This window comes from Tasmannia lanceolata, unplaced genomic scaffold, assembly GCF_043159265.1.
Source record: "Tasmannia lanceolata isolate RefF3 unplaced genomic scaffold, GAP_Taslan_0.1 ptg000019l, whole genome shotgun sequence".
Lineage (NCBI taxonomy): Eukaryota > Viridiplantae > Streptophyta > Magnoliopsida > Canellales > Winteraceae > Tasmannia > Tasmannia lanceolata.
The window spans coordinates 6,287,599-6,310,037 of NW_027518696.1; the positions used below are offsets into that span (position 1 = coordinate 6,287,599).

At 38.8% G+C, this 22,439-nt stretch overlaps 2 protein-coding genes and 1 non-coding gene across 5 annotated transcripts; 1 reads left to right on the forward strand and 2 right to left on the reverse strand.

Moving 5' to 3' along the window:
* Positions 1–3,326: 3,326 nt before the first annotated feature.
* On the reverse strand, positions 3,327–5,140 carry LOC143853385 (stress-related protein-like). Its single transcript, XM_077363137.1, has 3 exons — positions 4,984–5,140; positions 4,672–4,896; positions 3,327–3,986 (listed from the first exon to the last, which is right to left on the reverse strand). Exons 1-3 carry the CDS (start codon positions 5,017–5,019, stop codon positions 3,504–3,506), a joined length of 744 nt encoding a protein of 247 aa, XP_077219252.1. The 5' UTR covers positions 5,020–5,140; the 3' UTR covers positions 3,327–3,503.
* A 3,119-nt stretch (positions 5,141–8,259) lies between these two features.
* LOC143853637 (U2 spliceosomal RNA) lies at positions 8,260–8,455 on the forward strand. The gene has a single exon (XR_013237252.1). It is a non-coding gene; the product is annotated as a U2 spliceosomal RNA (small nuclear RNA).
* Positions 8,456–9,642: 1,187 nt separating this feature from the next.
* On the reverse strand, positions 9,643–19,096 carry LOC143853318 (uncharacterized). Of its 3 annotated transcripts, XM_077363041.1 has the most exons (6): positions 18,936–19,096; positions 18,683–18,729; positions 18,190–18,367; positions 16,437–16,556; positions 15,255–15,412; positions 9,643–9,954 (listed from the first exon to the last, which is right to left on the reverse strand). In XM_077363041.1, exons 3-6 carry the CDS (start codon positions 18,344–18,346, stop codon positions 9,847–9,849), a joined length of 543 nt encoding a protein of 180 aa, XP_077219156.1. In that variant the 5' UTR covers positions 18,347–18,367; positions 18,683–18,729; positions 18,936–19,096; the 3' UTR covers positions 9,643–9,846. The 3 variants fall into 3 exon arrangements, with proteins under 3 accessions (XP_077219156.1, XP_077219155.1, XP_077219157.1); XM_077363040.1 differs by lacking the exon at positions 18,936–19,096 and having other exon boundaries at positions 18,683–18,908; XM_077363042.1 differs by lacking the exons at positions 16,437–16,556; positions 18,936–19,096 and having other exon boundaries at positions 18,683–18,884.
* Between the last annotated feature and the right edge of the window lie 3,343 nt (positions 19,097–22,439).

The window sequence follows — 22,439 nt, forward strand, 5'->3', positions numbered from 1 at the left end:
TTTCGGAGATTTTATATGGTTTAAGCCCTTACAAGGTCCCGTATTTTTCAAAAAGTATTGTGCGGACGACATCATAGGATGATCCAAACCGTCCGTATGATGGAACACAATGTAAATAGGTTGTTCCCAAAAATCATTTCCAGAGGATAATCCTAGCCCTCATCTCTATAGATTGGAGGGTTGGGATCATCTTGTAGGAATGATTTTTTGGGCCCATCACATGAACGGTTTGGATCATCCTACAGCGTGGTCGATGCAGTACTTTTTGAAAAATAAGGGCTTATAAGGGCTTACACCGTATAATTTCTCTCTATTTCGGTAAAAACTGCGAATTGGAATGTTTTAAGAACCGGACAGGTGATCAAACCGGGAAATACCCCGGTTCGAGCCAAACCGGTTGAACCCTGAAATCATTAATAATTATTATTTTTTTAAATAAGAAATTTCTAATGGGAAAAAAAATGAATACTAAAAGCAACCTAATGGTGGTCATATACTAATACTTAATTTCCAACTTAGAAATTTATAAGAATTAAAAGAAAAACACAATTGTCTCAAATAAATTTTTTTATTAACTAATAGAGGAATGCTAAAAAGTTGTGGTTATGGGACCCACTCCTAACCCATATAATGCGCTTTAGAAAACATTGATCGGATAATCCTAGGCCTTTGACCCATGAAGCTGAACCATTGATAGAGGACCAATATTTCTATCACTTATATCTGTAGCGAAGGCAATCTTATTGTAGACAGTTTGGCAAAATATGCATGTGATATTGGCCTCAACTCTGTCTTATAGGATCAGCCCAACCATCCAAAGGAACCCTGAGGAGCTACTAGATGTGACCAAATGTGTATTCCATATTCGTACTAAATAATGTTTAGTGTTTTTTTTTTTTTTTTTTTTTTTTTCATATCTTTCTGAAGGGAAAGGGATTCACTGTTATTTTTTATATTGTATTACGAATTAGAGGAAGGTTTTATGTCCTCCTCATGTATCTTTTATTCCAATCAATAAAATTTAAGGTGCCACCTCAAGTTTCTAGATAAATTCCAGGTTACAAAAAAAAGGGAGGTGGGGGGGGGGACAAGGCTAAATAGGTTGCCCAATTTTCTAGATTTATAAGTATTTAATCTTTACATTTGTAGGTTTAAATATAATGATACACTAAGGTGGTTTCAACCTTACCATTAGAAGAAGAAAAAAAAGGCGGTTTCAACCTTGGATTCTTCCAAACCGGTCACTTGTGGGTTCTCGAGTTTGTCTAATTATTCAATTTTCCCTTAGGCTCTGTTCACTTCTTTTCCCCGGAAAGGAAATGAAAGGATTTCGTTTTCCTTTCCTTTCCAGGTGACATGTCAAAAGGAAAATGAATCTAGGGAAACTGTCAAGGAAAAAGTTTCGTTTTATTTGGAAAGCCTATTTCCGATATATTTAATCGGAAACCAAATATTGAGTAACAGGGAAAAAGTCAATTTTCACGTCATTTTCAGCTTTTAAATAAGAAATTCCACATCTGATTATATTTTTCCCTGGAAAAGAAGTGAACACATAAATTTTGTCCTGTCAAGGTCTTGTCAGGGAAAAAAAAGGCTATTTTCTAGGGAAAACAGCTCCAGGGCCTTAAGTTATGTTACATTTCTTTGGTGAATTCTTCCAAACCAATTGGTCGATGTGAGTTCTCAAGTTTGTCTAATCATAGTTTCAAAATTCTCCAGCATCATTGTGGACTCCTAAGTCGACTTCCTTTTACCTTGGCCACATTCTTGGCCGAGTCTGCAATTTTTCCTACAAACTTGATCAAATTCCTTTTGACTCTCTCAAGTTATGACTGTGTTGAGTGCTCAACCGCATCATGCAAAGGATTTATTTGACCATGTTTTGGCCTGCATCTGGGTCTGAAAACACCGTGCCTAATTATTCAAGTTGAGTCACATTTCTCTTGTGAGATCAACAAAATGCATATTACTGTTCTTACAAAAACTCAAAACCGTCCTCTATCCCTTATTTAGGCCTATTCGTCTTTAACGAATATCAATAAAAGAAAAGAAAACAACAAGATCGCAAAAATAAAAGAAAATGTGAAGTACACAAGAACAACATAACGTGAAAGAAACAAATTCACATAAAATCTACAATAAAATAAGGGGAGTGATAAATCTACTCCCATATATCTTAAATCGACCCCCATGTGTCCATCTCTCTCCTCTTTCTCTCTCAAACCCTGAGGAGAGAGAAAGACACCTATAGGGAGTCGACTTAAGATATTCGGGAGTCAATTTATCACTGCCCTAAATTAAGGGGAAAAAGACTTATATTTAGGTAATTCGGGACAAGAATGAAGCGAGCCGCCGTTTGGATGCCGAGAAGATTTTGATTAGGATTTCTCACATTCGCAGCCCTATTTGCATTGTAATTTGGATTGAATCAAATTCTTGGATTTCTAATTCAGCACCTGACGGTGAAAAAAATCAGATTTCTAAATTTGCCGTGGAAATAAGAAATTGGAAATCCATAGATCTGGCAGTTTCCTTCATCCTCTTTGCTCATCAACCTCTCCCTTCCAATAGGAAGTACCCCCTTCGCTCTCTGTCTCCCTCTACGTGTCTCCCTCTAGGTGGGCAGCCGGATCTATTCAATTTGTATTCAAAACTCAATTCCAAATCCAAATACAAAATGGGAGGTATCAAAAGGGCCTTCAACCATCCAATAACAATAAGAAGGTCACCCTCCATGATGAGCAGCCGATGTAACAAATTCTGATCCACCAATCAAATGCCAAAAAGGAGAGCTTGAACCCCAACCTCGTTAGAATACTTGCCGATGGGGCATAAAAACACCAGAAAAAGACATCCAATGCCAGTTGGTCCTGATTTTCGTGACCAGTTGAATTTCAGCTCTACGAAGAGAAAAATCCTATCTCGGGCAAGGTCAATCCTTTGTGGGAGGATCCTATCTAGGACAAAAGGCGGTCCTTCCATGTTCCATCTAATACTTTTACAACACCAGACATGTCCCATGATTTCTTACCGTCTCCACTAAAAGTTATTTTCATTTTCCAACTGAAAAACAAGAGAAACAACTGTTTTCCATTTGCCATTGGAGCTGCTCTTCACAGGGATAGAAATCCTTGGATAAGCTGTTACTAGGATCGGCTATCCTGCCTCTTCCCCAAATTTTATTACTGTAATACAGTAATAGTTTATCCAAGATTCATTTTACTCCATTGATTGGACAAGTTTAATTTATCCAAGAAGGGTGCCAATACCAGGAACAGCTTATTCTATTTAACATTACCAAACACGTGTGTTAAAAACCCCGAAAGTGAAAATCAACATTGCAGCCGTTGGATCATAATACTTAAAATGTGAACCGTTCATCAAGATAATGAAAACAAAATACAGATTTTACAATAACTAGCACCACAAGCAGCAATCATGTTCTTTTTGTGCTCAAATTTTTTTTACGCAATAGACGTTATTATCTCGCAAAATCCAAACCGTCAATCCAACGAAGCAACCGAATCATCCACCGTCCGCTTGGCCGGCTCGGTTCCATTCTCGTGGGCCCCATCAAAGACCTTGGCGATCTTCTCCGTAGGAACCAACGGCAGATATGCAGATACCGTATACCCTTTCTCGGCCGTATAGCATACGGTCCGGTTGTATTTCTCTGAGAAATACGCCGCCGTAGGGACCACGATGTGGGCCACTTCTGGAAAGAGCGGGAGCCGGTTGAGAGTGCGCCAAGCCGACACGGCATAATGTTCAGCCACCGGCTCGTATTTTCCGTACAGCTCCTTTGCAGTCGGCTCCAGCTTGGTGTAAGCCGTCTTAGCCGTCTCCACTACTCCTTGCCTCTGCACCTCCGAAGCCACGACCCGAGCCACTTCTGGAGCCTTCTGAGCCGCAGACATGGCTTGGCTTGAAGCCACCTTCACCACCGGCGGCACGTGCCGGTCCACCCCGCGCACGAATCCATCAACCTGTCAAACGATCGAAAACAAAAAAAAAGTTTGAGTCGTTTTTTTGCAACTAACTCCGAAGGGTTATCGTGGCAACAAGTTGGGTCATGATAAATTTGCAAACCTTTTGGGATATTTCGCACCACTTGTAACGTGATTTGGCGTGAAAAAGCGTTAAGGTCTGCCTGAATTAAGGTTTCAAGGGGTGCGAATTATCCTACAGGGGCGCGAATTTATTATCATTTCCCCAACAAAACTAATTCTGTGCTAACTACTCGATTGCGATTTGAGGGTGCGCCTCGAGCGTACTCTATCAAATATTGTACAGGCTGGACTAACTTATACGGAGAGATCTGGAGCTGAAATCATGAAAGTGTCAAAGGAACACAGAACATAACACGTGTCAGAGCTAATTTACGCCGCACAAACGATGGGTCAGTTATTAAAAGCTGCACATGGGACCGGTGGCGTACCGTAGCAATTACAGCGTGGACCGACTAATATGCGCATTTCCGCATACAGTCGCGACCACAGGGAAATGCGGCGCATATTAGTCAGAATCGTTCCATTCATAGATCAATCACAGTGGAAAAAATATATGGACAGGAAACCTCACACACGGCGCAAGTTAGGGTTTCCGACAGGATCCCTCTAAAACACGCCGTGGGAGTAGTACAACTGTACAAGAACCTGAGAGGGAGCTAACCTTACGATCGGCGAACTTGAGAAGCTCAAACGGGACGTCATGAAATTTGTCGTATACGGGTCCGATAACGGTCTTGACGGTGCCCTCAACGGACTGAACACCGGGCTTCAACGGGCCCGAATTCTCCTTCGCAAAATTGTACACGATAGAGAAGAACAATACGGCATGTACGGCAGCAGCTTGAACGAATTCCAAATATTTGAGCCTCTCAACCTCTTTTTCAGTCTGTAAATAAAAAAACATAAGCAAAGAACAAAAAAAAAAAAAAACCCTAATTTGTACAGGATTTAAATTCAATGGAAAGAGAATTACTATTTCTGTTTGCTGTTTTGGATCTGATTCCGCCATTGTTGTGATTTTTTGGAGTTATGTTGAAACCCTAGAAAGAGAACCTTTTTATATGTAAAACGTAAGATTCGCAAACGGCAAAAACCCTATTGAATATCTCTGGTAGAAGAAAAGGTGTAACAATAATCCCTATTTATAGAAGATCTCGATTCCCAGCCGTAGATCGGACCGACATCCAAGGGTTATGATTCGAAGCGTTATGACACTTGGCGAGTTTTGATTGAAGGGATTTAGTCAAGCGTGTCAATGTTTGACGACTTCGAGGCTAAGTTAAGTTACTTCAACGATCTGCCACGTGTTCTCGAACCAAGTCGGCATAGTAATGACACGTGGCTCAGAATGGTCACAAAGTGTAACACGTGGCAGCCAGGGTGACATGTCATCATCTGACATGGCAGATTTGGCCATTGGCACTCGGTTTTGTGAGAATCAGCAGCTTTGTGCCGTCGGTTTTACATTTCGTCGGTGTTTCTGGAAAGATCTTGGGGAAGATTACCTATATGGGAGATGATATCAGCACAACCCTTATTTGATATCGGCACTAACTCATGTTATCTATCTTTTTATTATTTAAAGAGCTGTCGAAAGTTATTGCAGTTCCCAGAAAGCTCTCGTAAGACATGGGTGTGCCGATATCATTTATTTCCTCTGTAAGCTCTTTTGTAGTTTTCTCTAACGGTCTCTACCAATCCCTGTGTTTTTTATAGTATATCTCTACAGATTATTCAAAGGGAGGGGCCATGTAAGACAGGATGGGCGTTACAACCAATGGGGTTGTTCACATGGGATAGCAGACCGGGGTTTGTTTAATTCTCGAATAGACTTGGTTGGTTTCATCTATTCAGTTTGACCTCTGTTCTGTTTTCAAGTAAAGTATCATGGGAATTGGGTGAACAGAACAGAGGCCTGATCACCATATTCCATATATGTGTGTCACAAGAATATCCTCGAGAGTCTAGAACGTTAGAGGCGTGAACAAAGAAGCAACAGTGTATATCAGTGAATGATCGGCCCTACTTTGATTTGATTTATAGACCTAAATCAAATGTCTGAAATTTTCAGAGATATATGGTAGAAATTCATTTAATCATTGTCGAGCTCACCTTATTCCTGAAAATTATTCGTTCCTCTCCACTGCTATCTATAGTTTGCACTCATGACCTGCCCTATGAACTGATCCTTAGAATTGCATGATTTCAACGGTACAGATCACTGAATGATGGGGCCCACTTTTGTATTTAAAACAGATATAACCACCGATGGCACGTCTAGCGAGTTTCTAATTACAATAGGATTGCACCAAGGATCAACTCTAAGCCCTTATTTTTTTTACGCTAGTTATAGACATGGTTTTAAATTTCGACCGAAATCCGAAATTTTAAATTTCGATTAAATGCCATTATTTTTTATTTTTTTTTAAGTGTTACAAAATTTTGAACGAAATTTCAAAAATTCTGTCGGAATTTCGAACCAAATTACCAAATTTCAGACCAAAATTTTAAACCATGGTTATAGATGAGCTTACAGAGGAGGGTATATAGGATTAATCGACGAAACCAAAGCAAGAGTAAATGCTAAATTAGAGTTATGGAGAACTACTTTGGAATCCAAAAGTTTTAGACCGAGTAGGACTAAGACAGAATATATGGAATGCAACTTTACTAATGTAAGGAGGCGGGACGAGAATGTAATAAATATGAGTGGACAGGAGATATCTAAGAGGGATATCTTTCACTATCTTGGTTCAATTCTATATAAGGAAGGAGTGATTGAAGAGGATGTTAACCATATAATAAGAGCAGGTTGGGTGAAGTAAAAGGTTGCCTCATGAATTCTCTGCGACCATAAAATCCCTACCAACTTGAAGGAAAAGTTTTATAAGACAGCTGTAAGGCCAATCATGCTATATGGCTCAGAATGTTGGGCCACAAAGAAACAACATGTGCATAAGATTAGTGTACCAGATATGCGAATGCTTAGATAGATGTGCGGCCAACCAAGGTTAGATAGAATTAAAAATTAAGACATTCGTAAAAAAGTGGGGGTGACACCAATTGAGGAGAAGATGAGAGAGCACCGCTTAAGATGGTTTGGATATATCTAACGTAGGCCTTTGGATGCTACGGTGAGAAGAGGCGACTCGTGCCAAATTGATGGAGTAAAAAGAGGTAGGGGCAGACCGAAAACAATTTGTGTAGAAATAGTGAGGAAAGACTTGCTAACTAGGAACATAATAGAGAACATGACCTTGGATATGATAGAATGGAAGAAAATGATTCACGTAGAAGAACCCAACTAGAACCAGGATTAGAGCCGAATAAATTTATTTTACCTTCTTTATAATTTTTTTTCCAAATGATTCATTTAGCCTACCCCAACTAGTTTGGAACAAAGGCTTTGTTGAGTTGAGAGTATAATTTCGTCACTATACCCAATCCAAACAAAGTCTCCGTACAACTTGGGTCATTTTTTAGGAATTCGGGTTGAACTTTTACCGTAAAATCAGGTTAATACCAACTCATTTTTCAGAAAAGCTTAACCCCACGGTCCACCTACCCAAGTTGCACCCTTATCTTGAGTCATCGACAATGGATTCATAAATCTCCCATCCGCCTATGCCTAATCTTCCAAATCAAATGGCCCGGTGCATTTCCTAAAAACAATACATACTGAGAAAGCCACATCCAATTTCTAACTCCGGTCATCATGTTCTCTTTCGTATCTTCCATGACTAAAATGCTAAAAAGAAAGCCTCTTACGCTTCCTAAGGAAACCTACCAGGCTCCACCTTTGCGTGGTTTACGTGACCATAGTGATCTAGAGGGATGATCAGAGTCTCTCGATCCATCGAGCCTTTTCTCGGGTTCCACAAAAGAAAAGCTAAACCTTTGATGTTTATGATCTGTTTATCCTACGCATGGGATGTCCCGTTTGGAATGGGACTAAAACCATGGGGCTTATCTCATGATGTTCAACAAGATCAATGGTCCTGATTTCACTAAAAGGGATGGCCCTGTAGAAAGGGGTGAATATATGATTTCCCCCCTTTTCTTCCTAAGGCCACCCCCAAAGTGTATTTACGACTATTCTTTTTACACCACAAGGAGGTGGCCAGGGAAAAAAGGGTTCCGAGGTTTGTAGATTCTTCTGCTGCTCTCATTTAGTCCCACATCGACTAGGAGTGAAATTAGGTGGAGGGTGCTTGTGTATAAAAAAGAGTAGGAAGCACGGAGAGAAAGCATACCTTTCTCGGCCTTTTGGCTAAGATCAAGTGTAGTATCTGTTCTTATCAGTTTAATATCTGATACGTGGTCCATCGGACCACATGATATTAACCTAATTTTTTGTGGGGAAGGGCCCACCACAATAGCTTGCTATTGGGGCTCTTAAGTGTCGCCCATGTGTTGCACTACTGCACGGGCCCGGCGCACCCCAACCAAATCTAAACCCAAGATATATTTTACACCAAAGGGCACAAGCACTACAAATCTTGTCCGTGTTTGGGGAGGCCTCTTAAGAAGATGGGGCTCTTAAGCATGGCCTATGCATTGCACCAAAATATTACACACCTAAGGGCACAATATAGAAATCTTGTCTGATTCGAAGCTAACGAGAAAAGAAAAAAAATAGTGAAGAGCCCTACTGCTGGGGCCTTTTTATAAAACCAATCTGTAATGAATTCCTGCTGCAATTCTTGGCTTTGGCCCATGTTTTACGAGCAATTTCTTGTTGTCTATGCTTCGAGCTCGAAGCTTTTCACATTTTGTTTGTGTTTAGCTTCGGGCATTTAAAGTTTTGGGTACTTAGCTCTTGGGAATTGCCATTTATGAGGGGGTGAAGAAGGGAACTGCCCAAGAAAAATGGACACCCAGTTCAATGCAGGTATGTGTTGCATTATTTATAAAATAAGCTGCCCAAGAAAAATGAGGGAGAGAGATTTTTTTTGGTACTGGGCTACTTAGCGGAGAAATTAGTGGTTTACATGGTCAAATGGGGTGAATGTGGACTGCTCCGCGCGGGGGGAGGGCGCGGATTCATCGCCACCCCAAAATAAAAAAGCTTCTACATTCTCCTAAACATCTCAAGCCCACAGAAAACTACACACCTTGTCGGCTACAGAAAACCCAAAATAGTTAAGTACTGTATCTAAAAGCACATTACTGATTGGTAATAAGATAATTTTCATTCAAAAGTACTTCTGCAAAGATAAATGACTCTCCATTACTAGTCCTCCTAGTTATCCAAAGGAAAACAATCTGGGCTTAATCAATCAGCACCTAATATTTCAATGTAAGCAAACTTAAATCTGTGTACTGTCACAGATGGGGCCACTTCCCGCTAGATTGGCGACCACAAGACTATTTTGTTCGAGCAATAATCACAACAGGTGTCTAGAAGCACATCTGACTGATAATAAACTAATTTTGATTCAATTGGTACTGCTGCAAAGCTAACAAGACTAGTCCTTAGTAGTCTACTATTTATTCAAAGGAGAATACTCTGGTTAAATGCCCAACACCAAATTTCTTGTTAGATTGGTGGACCTGAAACCTGATCAGTTTCAAGCCATAATCCGGACGTGCGATAGCCGTCCAATCAAAATCAGACAGTTCTCACAGCTGCTTAAAATGAAATTCAGGATATCATATAACATAATAACAACTACCTACATAGTTTTATGGCATTACATGCAAATTAGCTATTCTCAAAACTAATACATATAGAAACATTAGAATTGACAGCATGAAATATGATTATGATTGGAACAAATGTATCTAACGAAAAAGGGACAAGAATTGTAAGTTGGAACTTGGAAAGCATCACAATTCACAAGGCGTTGATCATCCTCTTCATCTCGGAACACCTCCTAGGGTCGGGCTCATCGATTGCTCTCTCTGTAAGTACATGCTTGATTCGGCACATTGACTTTCTCACCTGTATCTCAGAAAAAATGAAAGATATTCAATAGAGCATCACAAACAGGTTCCTACTGCCAATCTTTGCACAAATAGTATTACTGGTTTGGAATGAAGTGGGTGTTTTACATTTTCAAAAAAAAAAAATGAAGTGGGCTGTTTCTTTTATTAAAAAATAAGTGGGATTTTGACGTAGGGTAACTTGCCGAAACAAGGGTACCAAGTGTGGACAAGCTTCAAACTTCAAGACTGGATGCAACTAAGATTCAAAGGCAGTCAATCAACCCCTATCCTCCAAGGATTAAACAATCACATGCAAGCCACCTCTTTGGGGTCTTCCAACAAACAGTACACATGCAAGCAATTTGGACATACATGAAACTATGCATTCCAATGTTGATGCAACTCAACCGAACATGAGCAAGATTGTAAAAATGCCTTGTGAACAGAGGTTCAAGGAACAAAATTCCATCTATAAACCCTTGGCAATTAACATTTTCACAAGCAGTTGATGCTCTTGAAAACCAAAACACTCATCTGCAATAACTACATAGAAGCATATTAATAGGGCACGAATTCAACAATCTCACCTAATCGAGAGCATGCCCAGTGTCAAATGATATTGAATTAGGCTATCAAAATCCTTGGTCTACAATTCTACCATCAGACAATTACTATAATGCAAGCTGAACCTGACCCCTTCACATTCAATTCCTTCAACAACTTCAAAGTACTCATGGATTAAAATCAGCTGGGCCTCTTAAATCTATTTCGGAGGATTTCGCATACACGACAAATTGAAGGGCAGAACTCGTGAAGGAATTACAGGACAAATTTAATGTAAAATATCAAGCTCCAATCTCCATTTGCCATTTAAGTAACATGAAATTAGATTGATGAAATGGGGCTTTACATCCAATAAAAGATAAAATCAAAGGAATGCAAATACCTGCTTGCAACAGGGAAGATAAGAGGAGTCCAAGACGCTGAAAATTCACTCGGAAATTCGCTCCTAGAACACTCCCAAAGATAGAACAACTTGGAATTCTCTCCAAGAAGAAAAACCCTAATTCTCCAATTCAATATTTTGTGAAAGTCCTCTAACATGACAAAGCCCTCCCTATTTATACTAATCCCTACTACAATAACAGGACAAAACTACCCCTTATATGGATTATTACATGGAAGTGGTGAAAAGAAAAATAGTTTCCCTATGCGAAATAGTACCCATAATCTTTGGCCGGGACCCGCTCTACATCAGATTTTCAGCATGCTTACCTTCCATCTTGAGGTTTAGAGGAAAACCAAGAACGATCATGACTAATCGCTCCATGGCTGGGCACAAATTGGGTTAATAGTATATAAAGATAAAGGAAAAGCTGTGGTATATATTTGAATAATATAGCGAATACTAAGCTATCACAAACTAAAAATATATTAAATTAATTTTACAAGTGTCGCAATATGCCCCTTACTCTTTAGTGCTTCCCCTCAAGCTATCATGGATATCACATAGGGTTCACCAACCAAGTATAGTTACAAAATATATTTGAGTAGTATTACAAATATGAAAGTATTCCAAACTGAAAATATATATTAAGTAAATAATACAACTGTCCAAATACCCCTACTGTGGTTTAGCATTTTTTGTTAAATGGTAACTAAATTTATTCAAAAGCGGCAGCAGAAATCCAACAAGACGTACAAAACCAATGAGTCGACGACTTCATTAGCCTCTTCAAGGACATGCATGCTGGATGTGCAATTCGTGACTCCCGATAGATTAATGATCTTGTTAATAAAGGACAATCAACGGAGCCCTGCTGTTTCCAGCCCCCACCCAATGGCATTTTTGGAGTTGCCTTCAACAATAAGACAACAATCAAACTTAGAACAGAAAACTCTAAGACCCATTCTAAGAGCCTTTGCTTCAGTTTTCATTAGAATTTGCCATGCGAATGGGACCCAAGAAATCCCATACCAACGAGCCCATACTATTTCTGAAAACACCCACCAATACATAGCAAATCGGGGTTCCCAACTGAGTAACCATCAAAGTTCAGTTTGATATGACAAATTAAGCAAGATATCTTAAAGAAGTGACAAGGAAGAAAAGGAAGAAGATGCCTGAGCATTGCTCACGAAAATGGGAGAACGAGAAAGTACACCTGTTGTATTGTACATGAGATGAGGGGCATACGGGTATATTCCTATTTCATTTTACATACTTAAGTTGGGCTCATGAGAAATGTGCCCCCAATTTTAACCATGGCCATCCTTCAGTGTTTTTGAAACACCCTTCCAAAGTTATGAAAACACTAGGAGGGAGCGGCCTTGGTAAATAAAAGGGTGAATTTATCATTTCCCCAAAGTTTTTATTGATAGGTAAGCTGGGATTAAAACTCCGAAATTCCCCCTTCAGTTGTGTATATTTACAATATTACAGAGATCCTCCCATTTGACTCATATACACCCTGTAATGATGTATATGAGTCACACATGCTCCACACTCCCCCTCAAATTGATGCACTGGGTCATGAAGCATCACTTTGCAAAATAAAAAAAATTCATGCCCAGCGCCAACATTGGTTTTGTAAAGATGTTTCTGAGATGATGTGTCGAAGGAACATAGGGTAATGTGATCCACTCTTTGGAATAGAATTGTCGTATATAGTGCCAATACACCTTTGTTTGCTCATGAAAGACTAGATTTTTGTCAATCTTAAGAGCACTCTTATTATCTCCATAAAGAAAGGTGGATGGAAGTGAAATGTCAAAATCCGAAAGAAGTGCTCGAAGCCAGACCATGTCGATAGATGCCTCTGGCATTGATCGATATTCTGTTTCAGAAGCATATTTGGAAACAACATCCTATTCCTTATATTCCCATGAGATTAGAGTATCTCCTAAGAATATACACCAACCCGTAGTGGAACAATGTGTGTCTGAATAAACATCAGCATAGGCAATCAACTCTAAGGAAGATAGTGGCAAGAAGCGACTTTGACACAATTCCATGTAAGAATCAAATGGCCAATGAACTGCTCCAAGATGATGCGTATGAGCAAAAACAAATTGACTCATTGTCTGATTTATTCATTGTCAAATATACTAAGCTCCCCACAAGTAGTCAATATGTGATCGAATCATCAAGAAGTAAATCATCAGACTCTCAATACTTGACATTCAACTCAAGAGGGCTGTTGACTACCTGGTTCTCAGTCAGATTTGCAACATGAATTAAACACATGGTATATTTGGTATGCCTTACAAGAAAGCCTCATTTGGTTCATGATAATTCTAGGCCCAAAAAGTATGATTTGTCATGCTCTACTCGAAATCATGGGTACCATTCCAAAAGAAATAAAAATTCATGGGTAACTACTGTTGTCTGAAAATTTTCATATCATGCTCGTAACGCTTGTTTGAGAACATAAAGAGATTTCTTTATTTTACAAAGAGATGGAGATGTAGGAACAGATAATACAGGGGAGGCGGGACACATATATTATCTAAATAAGGTATCCATGTAAGGAAGCATTCTTTACATCTATTTGAAACCACACACACACACACACACAAAAGGTACCCACAAACTTGAGCTTGCTATAATAAAGCCACATGCTTCCAATGACAGATGTATCATGTGCACATGGAACCAATACCCAAGTGTCACTATCCCAAAGAGCACGAAGCTCCTCGTTCACAGCAGTTTTTCAACAGTACTGCTTTTTGGTTGTTTATATGTGGCAGGTATAGAATGTTTTTCAAGATTGACAAAGAGAGACTGGGATGGAAATCCAAGATGATAGAGGGGGATGAGTATGATGTTTAGAATGATGAACTAACATTCATCCGAGGGAGAGGTTTCTAGGGAAAGTAAACAAATATCACCCTAAGTGATTAGGAGGAAAAGGCATCAAAACCAAATCAAGCATTGAAAAGAGAAAAGAATTAAACAAATAGCAATGGGGTGTCTTTATGCCTTTTCCATAGTAAGTGATTAGGAGGAAAAGGCATCAAAACCAAATGAAGTTTCTTTCATAGGATAGCGAGAGAGACAAAATTGTTGGAGGACATGGCTCTTGTGGGAGGGGGAAAAGTAAACCTTTTAAAGAAACAAAATGATGTGAGACATGCGTAGGAAGTTGACGAGGGTCATAACAATGGTAGCCTTTCTAACCATCTACATATCCAACAAAGACAAACTTGGTGATGAGGGGAAAGTTTATTCCTCATGTGACGGAAGATGAAAAAAACAAACATAGCCTAAGGCATGACGCGGAGAATAGTCTCGGGGCTTCCGAAGAAACAATAATTAGGTGATTTGTTGTTTTGGACATCAAAAAAGACGGTGACTAATCATCTAAGTGAATATTGACGTGAATAGTGGTGTGTGAATAATACCATGTGAATAGTGATGCATGAATAGAAAACCAACCGACTAAAAAAAACTATTAACCCAACCCCATTAGATTAAATTTGCCAATATGACCAATATGGCAATATGTCCCTATAAAAATAAAGACAAGTATATCCTACAAAATAAAGAAAAACCCTAAATATTTCTAATAAGTCTCACTTTCAAAATAAGCCCCTTTCTGACTTTTGTAAAAGATGGTCCCCATCAGCTGCGATTAAAGTTAAGAGCTTGAGCTAGTTATTTTTAGGGATATATTCTCATGATACATTTTCACAAATTGAAGAGTTTAGAGCTTGATCTATTTGCTTGATGATAGATTGATCATCTTATGCCCTCTTCTTTTAAGTCTTTTCTCTTTTCAATGCTTCATTTGATCTACCCCTAATTCTGCTCTGATTTCAACAATAAACATTTCTCTAAATAATTGGATCAATAAATGTCATTCTGAAGTTAGCGACTTAGTAGTGTTGAATGTTCTTCCTCCCATATCCATAAATTATGGAAACTCGTCTGCAGATCGACAGGCAAATTTTGAATTGAAATGTACAGAATTGAGAGTATGGCATGGGATGCATAATTTGTAGTATACTTTGCTGTTTCCTTTTGTTTTTGTTTCCTTCTGTGTTTTTTATGTGGCACCCAGCCCTAGCTTGCCTTTCATTTATAAGATTTCACTTAATGAAAAAAATAGTCACTGACTCAGTACAAAGAACAATACCCTCACGCTAATATATAATACAAGGTAGATGAAATCCATATGCAACATAAATTTTTTAAGGGAGTAAAGCTTCTCATATGGATATACTAAGTTTGTATAAATAGAACAACTTATAAGTTCAGGATAACAACAGCAAAATTTTGGCATCTACTTACTACCAAAAGAATGTAAAACATACCTTGGGGACACGCTCTGGATTAGGAAACCGAAGGTTTTGTGCATGGAGCATTTGACGCTGAGTCATAAGCATGTTTTTTTCCTTCAAAAGAACATACCATAGCTTCTGAAGATCATCCCAAGATTTAAGACGTAGTTCAGATGCCTTCCAACTTCTACCTGAACAAAGGAGCAACATTCGCAGAGAAGTTTCATTGAATTTCTCAAAATGTAGGAGAATGCCATTCATCTATATGTGTAATTCTTCCAGACTACATAGATTATAAACAGTCAAAACCTTGAAGTCAACGTGATAAAAAAAATTGATAGGTATTGAATAATAATTGTAGGCTATTGATGTTGCCACTACGATGTTTTGATAATTGCACTGACTCATCTTGCAATTGTTAGACGATCTTCTCTTCCACTATACATTGTGTTGTGGAGGCATCAAAGTCAGGTCATTGGTTCTCATGGGATGCGATCTGCACAAATTTGCTATCTAATGAGTCCCCCTCTCCTAGGTGGTTCCCTCTTCCTCTTGCTGCTCCCAAGTTCAACTTTGATGGTTCAAGCTCAAGAAATAGAGTCAGTGGAATTTGAGGAATTCTTCATCGTCGTGATAGCACGGAATTCTTCATCGTCATGATAGCGCGGAATTCTTTGGTGTATTTGGGTCCAATTGAGATCAAAGACTGACATGAGGAGGTGTTGGCTCTTAAGAATGGCATTCTTCTCCTCGGTCCTGATGCCCTTAACTCTTTGATTGCTGAGGACGATTCCCTTAATGTGATCAAAGTTAAGGATGGGAGATGATTTCCATGGAGATTTGTCAATGCTCTTGAAGAGGTGTTGGATTATGTTGATGCCTACTCGATTACGTTTCAGCATACCAGGGTTGTCGGTTAAATAAAGAGTATATTAAAGAGGGAGTCATTGTCACCCCAAATATGGGTGTCCTCTCCAACCAATTCTCCAAATACCAACAAAAAAAAGGTGAAATTCCAAAAGAACAATTTGTTTCCATTACCTTAGGCTTCTTCCATATATCTTGAGTCTAGGAGACATCAGGGACAATCTCAAGCATGAGAAAAAAAATTAAACAAAAATACTAAAGGTCACATTACTTTGGATAAAGAGAAATAAATGGACAAAACGGGGATCATTTCAAGTGATGCTCTGAATAGAAAAGAGTGATTCTTGCCTTGATCACCAACAAGAAGTATGCTCGTGGTAGCGTGCCAACTGCCAAGCAAAGAGAGTGTGTACCAATAGCCAAGAGGCCCAAGACACAAAACCAGATTGTGTTTGATTGTGACAACAGCTAGCCCCCACACATACAAACGAAAAGAATTACACTAAAATATAGGAAATGCTGAGATATTAAAAAATGGTGCCAAATAGAGGATAACATGACATATTAAAAAGTTTTAGACTTTTAGTGCACCCTAGTTTTGAATAAAATCAAACGAGGACTTGTCCCTAAACTTGATATGTAGAAAGGAGTCAGTGACCACAGCCCCCCCAAAAAATGGGTTCTGCTTGGTTTCCCTTCTTCCTTCAGCTGTGCATACATGCATCCTGTTAAATATGCACCTTGTAAGTATCCACACATTTTTTAATCAAAATCCTTGTGAGTATACATACATGTTCAAGCAGTATGCATGCATTTATTTAAATATCGTAATCTTGTCTAGATAAGTATGTCTATGAATCAAAAGTTAAATGAAGAGCATCTTGGAATGCTGTGTGCCATTGGTTTTGCACATAGTTTTAAAAACCCTCCGCGTCATCGTGGACTCCCCCAAGTTGACTCCCTTTTCCCTTGGTCGTGCTCCGCGTTTTACCCTACAGAGTCAATAAAAACTCCTTTGACTCTCCCGAGTTATGACAACATCAGCCGAATCACGTTCTTGGACGCATCCGTGCCGAGTTGACAAGGATTTTTCTTGCCCACATTTTAACCCGCATCCGCATTTTTAAACACTGGTTTTGCACATGTAAACATATGTAAGTAAGAACAAGCACGTGCAAGTAGAATGGTATCATTGCATAAGATCTGTTCAATCCAAAATCCTCCATGCAACCCTCCGTAAAATATATTGGTGTGCCGTGAAGTGATAACCATGGGAAGAGCTGGGTTTGGTTCTAGTGTAACAGAAACAGAAGCAGGCCACATTAATCTGACCTGAATTACATGCAGTTAGGAGATGGAAAGAGTCCCCTTTTTGTATCAAAGTAACAGTTACGTGCCTAATCGGCCGTAACCAAAATAAACAAAGGAAAATAGAAAAAGAGGGTGATAGGGGCTGATTCAAGGCAACCAGACCTCCCAACGGCTCAATTCGAGAGGAGCCATGACTCTCCAAAACAAAGTTTCCTTTGCAGTAAATTATCTTCTTCCCTTCCATTTCATTGAAATAAATAACTTAAATACAAACACAAAAGGTAGTTACACATGTGCTACTCATTTTCCCACTTAAAAGACACATAACCAACACCCACTACCCTAAAACCTATAAACCATAACTAAATAAAAATTACAGCCATAACTAAATAAAAACTACACTCTGACCCACGCCATATACATCATAAGAAAATAGAAAATGCACATAACAGAGTATGAGACATTCTTACTATGTTTATTAAGAGATGGGGGAATGCGTCCTTTTTTGTATCAAAGTACCAGTGGGAGTGTGAGACATTCTTACTATGTTTGAGTTAGAAAAAATAAAAATAAAAAAAATTGCTAGGGTATGCCACGTTACTGTAAATCACAAAATGCATCCTTATAGAACAATGATTTTTATTTTTAAAAGTCAGTTTCTCAGTGATAACTAAACAGGCTGTCGATTAGTATGTTTCCATGACAAAATAGGCAGTACCCTTCCAAGATTAGAAACTTAATATTATAAACTCCTAATCCAGTGATGATAAACAAGAGAAGATTTCAATACCATAAACAACAGGTTTGTCCTCTTCCTGACTTCGATCTGCCTCAAAAAACTCCTCGAGAGGGTTGCGCATGGTCCTAACCGAGGCATTAGCAGCAGCAGAAGCTTCTGATTTGGCTGCAGTAAAAAGGGTCCTCCCAAAAAACCTTGATATAAACATCTTGAATAACCAGATGTCTGTCTGCAGTGAGATTGTTCATAAAAATATGAATCCCAACATTTGAACGTCGAACATTATATGTAACAAAAATGCAAATACACAGAACAAACAGGTGGTGGGCATTTTAAATAGTTTGATACCTTAAGGCCTATGTGACTAAAATGACATGTATCGACCAGATGAAAACCTAATTTTCAATGACTCCGGGAAGTCGGTGATTAACCTAGAGGGTCTTTGAGCATTTTATTTACAGATTCGAGGGCTTGGATGATGCAAAACAATGGGGTTTCACTTGGAAAACAAGAAGGAAGATTAAAGAAAACAAAGGAGGATTACCTTTGGAATCCTTCTTCCTCTTCTCTCCTTCTTCGAAATGTCGATCGCTGTCAGTGAAGGAGAAAAAATAACTTATATGACAGAAATGCTAGGAGGAAATCATCCTTTGTTTTGTTAGTTCGAATGGACTTTCCACATGGAGGAAAAATCCTCTGTTTGGTTGCACATCAGTACATCACAGACAGAAATAGAGTAGTGGAATAATAAGTAGGCTTGAGGGAGGAGACAGGCGTTGGATTTTCCTAGAACATACCCTGGAGAATAGTGGTAAGTATTGTCTGGTTGTCAACCTCGGATAGTAATGGTACAGGGTGTCATTATACCCGATATAAAGAGAGAAGAGATATCAGATAAGGTAGAGAGATAAAAGAGAGAGAAAACCGTTCTCGAGAAATTCAAGTAAAATTTGAACCTGCTTTTAGGTTGAAAAACCTAACCCAATCTAGGGTAGGATCTTATTTAAAGAAACAAAAAACAAAACCTAACATTCAATCCGACCCAGAGAATGTTAAAAACTTGGGATTTGCTAGGACCCATTGCAAATGGCATTTCGCAGAACGTCTGTTGTACGAGAGAGCAGCCACATAGGTTCACTTTCCAATAGATTTTGTCATTATTCATGAGGTACTTATTCTCTCATGCAACAGATGTTCCGAGAAATGCCTTTTGCGATGGACCCTAACGAATCCTTAAAAACTTTTGGACCTTGCATATTTAAATATAAAAAAGCAACACTTCAAACAAGTGACATCGGCGAACCTCTTTTGATAATATGTGAATGTTAGCAGGGATTTTAAATGTGTGCATTATCAATCTTATGGAAGAGAAGATGTGATGCAGTCCAAAATGTTGGACGCTCTTCGTTGCGCAGCAGTGGATGCAAAATTGATAAAATAAATGAAAATGAGCCCTTCGAACACCGTCGTAGGGAATAGAATACTTCGTTTACCGTCGAAGGGGATGTGATTTACTTCGATCCCGTCGAAGTCAAGTTTCTCAGAGCGAAACTAAAAAATACTCATGTAGCTGCTAATCTAAGCAACCAAAAGTTCTCAAAATAACTCAGAGCCTAAAGGCAGATCTCATTCAAAAAGCAAGTCCATTACAATGCTTACATAGCATATAATTATAAGAAAAAAGCCCTAAAATTAACTTAATACCCAAGCAACTAATCATAGCCGTCCATCTAAAATAACATAAATAAAACCTAAAACTTGACCAAAACTTACCTAAAATAGTAATCACATAATAGACACTTACCATATTCTAAAACTGCCTATAACTTAGCCAACTCAAGTCTAAATCGCGTAATCTTGAGCTCTTTAGATAGGTAATCTAAAAATCTTTCTAAAAACACCAAAATCAGGCCAAAAGAACAAGATTTGATGCCCTAAAAAAATACTGAAAAACTTGTTCCACAACAACGAACCAAACTATTCTTGGTAATTTTTGTCCACATCAAGATGTACCAAGTGTTGTAAACAAGGATTTGTTAGGGGCCATCGCAGAAGGCGTATCGCGGACCAGTTGTTGCATTGAGAAAGCAGCCACCTCAGATGAATTAAATGAATGAGACAAAATCCGAGCATATGTGGTTGCTCTTTCATGCAACAGCCAACACGTGAAATGCCTTTATACGATGGTACCTGGCAAATCTCTTGTAAACAAGATGGAAGACTCGTGCCACTCTTTAGGTTTTGGTTATTTTGGACCATATTATTAAAGTATAAGAGACAAATAACGCATTTCTCCAACAGCTTAAGCTTTTGGAGAAGTTGGTCTGGTATCAGAGCCAAAGGTCTCGAGTTCAAATCTCCTGGATAACAAAAATCCGCATGCGATGGTCGGCCCAAAGTGAGACCACATGTGCCGCGTGTTTGCCAAGTGGGCCACATGTGCGAGAGAGTGTTAAAGTATGAAAGACAAATAACGCATTTATCCAATAGCTTAAGCTTTTGAGGAAATTGGTAAGTTAACACATATAACCAGCAAAAAGAAAGCAGAATAGACAAGATGAACCACCCTAATGAGGGTGGTTCACAACCAAAGCTTAGGTAGATCTAATTGAATGAGAGTGTGGAATCTCATAAGCACAATTGGTTGGAGTGAGAGGATAAACTCAAACTCAGATTTCAATATTGAAGCCATGATCAAGAAACTCCCATGCGTGCACATCATCTACACATAACAGTTATTTTCTTAGGCTATGAAAAAAAGTCACGGGGTGGGCTACTCCCATCGGTGCAATTTATAGAACGTGTGGAAAAAGTTGTTATTTTATTTTTTCTCAAAATGACTTACTGGTCCACTGGTTTCAATTAGTTATGCAACCAATAGTGCATCAAATAACGCTACGAGGCTGGACTTCATGTATCACCTTATCATTATCCTAATCAATACATCTATGTCTCTTACACACTCTAAGTTTACCAAATCTACCATTCATCGGCCATGAAAAATTATTCCATGGAATATCTGTTGGCCCAATTGTGAGAGATGGCAGGAAGACGGAGAAGCAGGGACTTGAGAGGATAGGGATGGACAAAGAATGGGAAATCCTTAAAAATGGTGAAAAGAAGTACACTGCTTAGGGCACGTTTGGCTACCATGGATTTTTTTTTCATGATAAATCGGTGTCTCCAAGTGGAGATGAAAGTGAAGTGGCTAAAAGTCAGGAACCAAAAAACTATACTCATAGGATGACTTTTTCCGATTTTTTAGCCACTTCTCATGCTCATCTCAATCGTGCCCTCTAAAATCTCTCTCCCTCTCCCAATGCCCTACGTCTCTCTCACCACCTGGAGATACTAATTTATCATGAAAAAAAAATCCTTACTCCTTAAAGTTGGGGTTTTTCAGGGTTTTTAAGGTGTTTTTCATAAGTTGGGTTTTTTCATGGTTTTTAGGTATTTTTTCATTGTCGCTCATGCCTACCATCTCAATTATACCCCTCTTACGCTCACGTCTAACAACTTACGCTCACGTCTAACAACTGGCCCCACAAAAGTTCCCTGGAATATTTTTTCATGGTTGCCAGGCAATTACAAATGTACCTAACCTTCCAAACTTCTCACCAAAGTACATTTAATAAAATAATTAATGAGACATTTATTTACTCTTATTCTGCTGGAAAACTATCTGTAGACAACCAGATTGATGACTATAATCTATCAGATTGTGGTGTAGGATTTGTAATAATATCTTTTACATCTTTAACATGAAGAATGAGAGGCCAAAAATCACGTAGTCATGTCTTGATTCTCTAATTTAATCCAGAAAAGTATTTTGACATATTGCTCTTTTGAAGACTAAAGAGGAAGCCATTTATTATGCCTATGAGCCTATCTACTGTATTTCATAGAAATATTAGCCTTGTGGTGTGGTATCTTGCAGTGGACATATCCAAATTTATTCAATTCACTATGGGCCCATCCGACTGAACTGCTAATGGGCTTTTTGGTGTCATTTGATTACTTTTTATTACTATTAAAATTATGCCAGTTATAGATTTTGAAACCAACTTCTTTTTACTATTTAAACCAACTTCTCTTGAAATGCCGAAGCTTGTTTGGTTGCCTTTTTAGCAAATTAGGGAACTTTGACCACTGCCTCTGTCGGGCTCTTGTCGGTTGACATGACGCTCTCCAGATCTACTCGATAAAATTTGCCAAATCGAAAACATTTGGGGAGAAATTCTCGGGAGATCAAATCGCTGGCTTAATTTCAGAGATCTCCCACACATCTTCAACGCAACCAA

Excerpts from the sequence above, each read along its gene's own strand:
- LOC143853385 (XM_077363137.1), bottom strand. The coding sequence starts at position 5,019 with ATGGCGGAATCAGATCCAAAACAGCAAACAGAAATA. Across the intron at positions 4,897-4,983 it reads CAAAACAGCAAACAGAAATA|ACTGAAAAAGAGGTTGAGAG; the intron begins GTAATTCTCTTT and ends TTTTATTTACAG. Across the intron at positions 3,987-4,671 it reads TCAAGTTCGCCGATCGTAAG|GTTGATGGATTCGTGCGCGG; the intron begins GTTAGCTCCCTC and ends ATCGTTTGACAG.
- LOC143853318 (XM_077363041.1), bottom strand. The coding sequence starts at position 18,346 with ATGTTTATATCAAGGTTTTTTGGGAGGACCCTTTTTACTGCAGCCAAA. Across the intron at positions 15,413-16,436 it reads ACTTCTTGTTGGTGATCAAG|GTAGAAGTTGGAAGGCATCT; the intron begins GCAAGAATCACT and ends TCCTTTGTTCAG. Across the intron at positions 9,955-15,254 it reads ATCCAGAGCGTGTCCCCAAG|GTGAGAAAGTCAATGTGCCG; the intron begins GTATGTTTTACA and ends TCTGAGATACAG.